General features: G+C 41.7%; 2 protein-coding genes across 4 annotated transcripts in view; one reads left to right on the top strand and one right to left on the bottom strand.

The window, feature by feature from the left end:
• The window catches only part of LOC101849319, a 64,366-nt gene that overhangs the window by 21,064 nt on the left and 37,442 nt on the right, over positions 1-5,860 (bottom strand). The gene's annotated exons all lie outside the window — the stretch shown is intronic.
• LOC101850279 overlaps positions 2,555-5,860 on the top strand; it is a gene marked incomplete in the record, with an annotated part of 15,813 nt that continues 12,507 nt past the window's right edge. Inside the window, 1 exon segment of the mRNA XM_035972169.1 lies at positions 2,555-5,771. Within this exon segment, the coding sequence (XP_035828062.1) occupies positions 4,634-5,771 (1,138 nt within the window).

The following is a 5,860-nucleotide window of genomic DNA, read 5'->3' as shown; positions in this document are numbered from 1 at the left end:
TCCGCCATTGGAACCGCTAACCAGCTGGTGTTTAGTGGCTTTCTTTATGATGCCAATAAGTAAACGTAAAAAAACGAAGCAAACCAAACCAAACCAAACCAAACCAAACCTCACCAAACCAAACCAAACCAAACCAAACCAAACCAAACCAAATCAAACGACACAGAAAAGCACGAATCAAAACGAAAAAGCACGAAACAAAGCGAAACCAAAAACACTACGTGTGCGTAGAACTACGGGAGGGACGACTTCTTGTGTAGGCTATACAATGAGAAATTCTTATTTGTTAAAACAAAGTACTCATGATATCCTTGTAATTGGGGAGATAAGAAAACACGGCTGCCCTCTCTAAAATCTACTTGAGCCAAGCATAAATGTCAAGCGTTTCTAGATAAAACGGCAGTCAGGCCAAAGTTATGCCTCTTCTCACCGCCTACGCAAAGTCTTATTGCGAGGTCAGGGAAGTATAGTAATAGTAATAGTGAAAATGGTTCAAGTTTAACCCCTTTGTCAACGCCAAACGGTTATTTTAGAGGTGGGACCTTCGATTTTAACGCCAATCTCCGAAAGGACTGAGCCTAAAGGGAAATTCGTGTGAAGTTGTTTTCTAAAGGTGACAATGTCTCACCGAGCTGAGACTCAAACCCAGGAACCCTCGTGGAATCTCACTGTTACGAATCTCACAGCTGAACCCCTAGGCTACCGACATCACTGAAGCATACAGTGATATCACAAGAAATCATAGACTTGTATAATAATAATGTTCAATTAAGACCCTGCATTCTGGTGTATTTCCGGCTCACTATGGAGCGCACAATTTTTCTAAATTTAAGTCAAATTAAGGGTAAAACGGGAAGGTACCTCGAGTATTCAACAATAATGAGATGAATGAATGTTTGGTCTTTCGTTCGGGTGTAATGGCAAGGCACTTTGTCCTCCGAGGAGGGAGGGCGAGAGAAAGAGAATATGAGAGAGAGAGAGAGAGAGAGAGAGAGAGAGAGAGAGAGAGAGAGAGAGAGGATAGATGCAGAAAGAAAAGCACAGTATGTCATACACGTTATGTCTACCAGTCCCCTCTACTGTTTGTACTTATTTGTGTATATTATTAAGTTCGAAAAATATAACATGTCTTTTTCATATCGCTGAGTCCCAGAGTCCCAGCTTGATAACAAATTCTTGTTCAAACATTACCTAACGATTTTCAAAATCTGCTCATCTGCTGTTTTATCTAATGGTTCATGTAGGCTGAGCGTGTACAGTGTAGACAGTATGCTTGCTGAATAAAAAACCAGCAGTAACATAAATAATAACGTTATACCAGACAGAAATAAAAGGAACGTAGCAACCGGGCAACAGCAAGAGAATGGTTACTGTGGCGTCAGTAGTTATGACGAAAATAATTATGAAATAACACATCACCCCAATAAAACAGCTTTCAAAAGTAAAAGCAATTTGTCTTTCGGCCATGAAACGTTTTCCTGTGATTGTGTTTTGCTTATCCATTCCCGTGGTTCTCTGTTTGTCTGTTCCATCAACACGTCCGCCATATCTTTGCACGACCCAATTAGTTACATAGTGTTCTCTTGAGCTGAAACCCATGAACTGGTCTATGGTCTGGTAGTCGGTCAATAGTAAAAACGTTCGTCTCACTAAATATGGTTAAAAATAACACACACACACACACACACACACACACACACACACACACACACACACACACGCACACACACACACACACACACAAGCAGCTAATAGAGATATTGACGACCACGCTGAAACCAAAACCTTTTTATTTGTCGAAAGTAAAGCTAATATCTACTGAACATTTCCATCTGTTCGTAATTCTAAACTCGAATGCAGATGATTTTTGACGAAAGTTAGATACTTTGACCCTCTCTACCTACCATGGTGTACACCCCAGTAGAAATCCGGGGACGGGCTCGGCGAAGATTATCTTTCAAACAGGGACTGAACTTACGTCTTTTGCTTGAGGGGCCTGAACCTTTTCCATGCTGGAAAATCTAGGTTTGGGTCCCTCTGCAAACAACACCGCAAGAACCGTTCCCAACAACACTCACACAGATAAACTGAATGTTGGTGATCTTCTCTGTGTACTAATGTAGTAAAAACAAGAACTAGTTTCACAATAATTTAAAAACAATTATTGTAGGCAAGTTTGTTTGAGTACAGAAAAGAACGTAGGCACATTTAGTGAAGGGAAAAAAGAAAGGTAGACAACCAGAAACGACACAGGGAAAGAGAAGAAATAGGATCCACCGACAGCGCCTTCCAATAACGCGTTATAAACAAATTAATAGTTGAAGCCATGGGATGATAGTGTACACTTGATGCTACTTGCCAATATCGACAGCGATTTGAACACTGACGCAATTAAACAATGGGTGTATTTCGGGCCGCTAATAAAAAACTTTGCTACACCATCAAAAGTTTGTACGCAATATGAAGCGAAACTTTTCATTCAGACAAACAAGGTGTTTGCACATCCGAGAAGGTGCGTAGGCCATCAGTATCGCGTGTGTTGTAGAAGTGGGAGTGAAGAGGGAGGACTTTTCAAGAGCAGGGCAAACATTGTCGACGATGCTGCGATTAGCGGAAAGCAGCAAGTTATAGAGAAGTTACACATGGTTTGAGGTCCGCTCAATGAGGAGCGAGGAGTGTCTGCCAAGCATTGGATCTGCGAACATGCAGCAGTGGGAGTTGTTGTTGGATACCACTACATTGTTGGAGAAAGTTTGAGGATGTGTTCACGTTTTGGAAGAGAGGATAACAGTGAAAAATTTCAGAGGAAAAGTGAAAGCCTTAAGTTCATCGTGTGTGTAGTGTAGAGGTTAGTTCTTTTACGCTCGTACTTTCACAGAACTGACTTAAGTTTGATTTCAACAGTAGAAATCTCCTCCTAGATCTACTTCTTTTTTATTTGCTGTGGTATTGTGAGTGTATCTATGATGTAGCGGATAGGCTTCCCTTCGGAGCTTGCAGAAGACGTATGTTCGATTCTCACGTGGGTAGGATTTTTATCAAAGATTTTCAAGGTTTGTTTTCTGCCTGGACACTGTTTCTTTCTCAGTGTAAGTTTGCCGTAACAGGTAGGGCCGAAGCAGACGGCTTCCTGAACGGTCTAAACTGTGTTGATGGACATCTACAATTACATTGTATAATTATGATATTGTACTCACACAGCCTAGATTTGTTCTTCCACACAGGTTGTGTCGGAAAGTTGTACGTCTTGAAAATATAAATGGTCTAAATTGTGGCGATGGGGGTATAACAGTGTCAGTCATTCATATCCATCAAACATTGTTGACTTTGTGCTCTTAAAGACGTGTTGTAGTATGACAAAGGCGAAAGGGGAACGACACCAGCGCCATCTCTGCAAGGGTCAACATATCTTTGCTACACAGTTCAAAACTTTAACAACAAGTATTCCCTTCTTAAATATAAATTAGAAAGATGGCAATCTGGAATTGTTGCCTATCCTCCCCTACCCCCTTCCTGATCCAGGAAACGAAAGCCCCCAAATCTTACTTGCAACAAAAGTGATTTTCAAAATAAAAAGATATTTTTCCAAAGATGAAGTGATGAGGCTAAATGTACCATTCTTTTGCCTTTGAAATAGAGTGACACAAAACGATACAATACATACGATAATCTTAATATTATGATATTGAAGTACTGGGTAGTATTCGACAGTGGACTATGAAATTAAAAAGGGTTAATGTACACCGTTACGACTGGCTTTTAGAATTGCGTCTTTGTTCTTGTTTAGTTAAACTCTTAAGAGTGTTTCTTGTTTTTGTCAAGGGGACATTGAGACGAGGTATTATGTTGACAAACAAAACTCTTGACAAAACATTCTGAGTTTGGGTCAAGTAAGGTAACAGCTAGAAACTCAACATTCAGCCCAGGCCTTCTCAGTACTGTATTACTTAAGCTGCTGCTAAACAGTTTTGTGAATTTCGTTAACAGTTAGCGCCCTCTCAGCCAGCCGACGTTGAACGCGTCCAAGGAAAATACGGAACTGCGCACGTGGATCTGTGAGTGCAGCAGATGCTGTTGCCATGGAAACAGGAGTCACGTGGGGTCAATGGCTGTCAATCCATCTGTATCGGGAAGCAATAATTGGGAGAACGGCTCGAAATTCATCACAGTCTGGGATGAGAACAATGGCGACACACAGCACGCGATGATATGGAGGTTGTAGAATGTGGGGTACGGACGTTTCATCTGTTGTGCGACAAAGTTACAGATTTCTTTATCGGGATTGAGAAAATTTGTGGCCAGCCTTCAACAAAGGAAATCACTATGGTTGGTTTAAGTTAATGATACATTGTGAAAAATTATTACTTAGTCGAAGCCTACTGCTTGCTTTAAATTGAAAATTTGTGTTTCGGATTTATGTATGATGGTTTGAAATGCGCAACAACACTGCCTCTAGTATACTGCTGATCAGACATAGGTGTCCACTTCGTCGTTAAAGAATTAATAAAAGGAAAAAAAAGCTCTTCTTATTCAGGAACAACAATAAAATGTTTCCTGTAATGCCACCCTTTGTAGTAAATTTATGTATCAGTAGTATGTGCGGTGTGGTAATTTGTTAGGCAAAATACAAAATATGTTCCCACGACGTTCTCTCAATCTATTGGGGACCTATTTCATCTTTATAATTATTATTGTTCGTGCTGTGACCACCGGTGCGATGTATCAAATGCCGAACATGTACCCGGCACAGCAGACATTCTCAGAAGAACAGATGCGAGAAAATGCTGATCTTTTAAATTCAATGAAGGGTTCATGGGCTCCTTCAGTAGGCGGGAAAGGAATACTTTCTCTCAGAACGATTCCACCAATTACAACCACAACTGGTGAAACGAGCAGTGCAGCTATAGAAGAGTCAGATGATTTTGGTTTTGCTTTCGCGGTTGAGATGGGTCCGGAGTACCAGACAGAGTTCTGTCCCTCTACCTGTCACGCCAAAGTCAATAGAAGTCGTCAATGTATTGAGTCCGCCATCAAGTGTGCAAGACGCAGATGTGGTCAGATTTGTGGAGAGTCCGGGGAGTGTTGTTTTACCGCAGACGACTCGCACAATGATTCTCCCAATGTGGACTCTTCACACCTCACAGATGACAGCATTTCCAATAATCTTACATCGTGCATCACGGCAAGGCCAAATCTCAGTGATCATATCGTGTCTTCGTGCCCTGAACAAGACATGATAGCATTTATTTCAAACACCAAAGAGCAAATGCTAGCTGTGCAGGAAAAAAGGCGTGAGATGGATGCTTGTATCACATGCCTGTTCGCTGATGGCCACACTTCTTTCATTACATCAACATTTTCCAACAAAACATACTGCAATCACCATTGCCTGCGATGTAACGAAGGCGATATTCTAGATGAGGCTAATTTGGTGCTATGGGAAAAAGAAACGTTTTGCCAAATCATCGACGCTAATAAGAATGAGGGTGACGGCATTACTAGATTTGATGAGTCGACTGCAAAAGACAACACGAGCTTGACCCACTTCTGCACGTCGACGTTTTTGGAACCAGAAGATGTCATAGAAAGGTCATGTGACGTCAGACTGTTGGGTACGACCTTTGTGGACTCCTGTCACCCTAGACTGGACATGGCAGTGAGCGTTGACCTGTGCCTGGCTCTCAAGATGGCTGAGTTGTGCAGGTCCTTCACGTGGCCTATTTATGACGAGGACACCATCTATCGCAATATGTTCTGTTACATGTGCCAGGTACGTATACCAGGGATCACGTGGGTATCTGAATATTCCTCCCCCCTCCCTTCCACACACACACACACACACACACACACACACACACAC

This window comes from Aplysia californica, unplaced genomic scaffold, assembly GCF_000002075.1.
Source record: "Aplysia californica isolate F4 #8 unplaced genomic scaffold, AplCal3.0 scaffold00599, whole genome shotgun sequence".
NCBI classification, from domain to species: Eukaryota; Metazoa; Mollusca; class Gastropoda; order Aplysiida; family Aplysiidae; genus Aplysia; species Aplysia californica.
The sequence above is the reverse complement of the archived record's forward strand: the minus strand, read 5'-3'. Positions and strand labels throughout refer to the sequence as shown.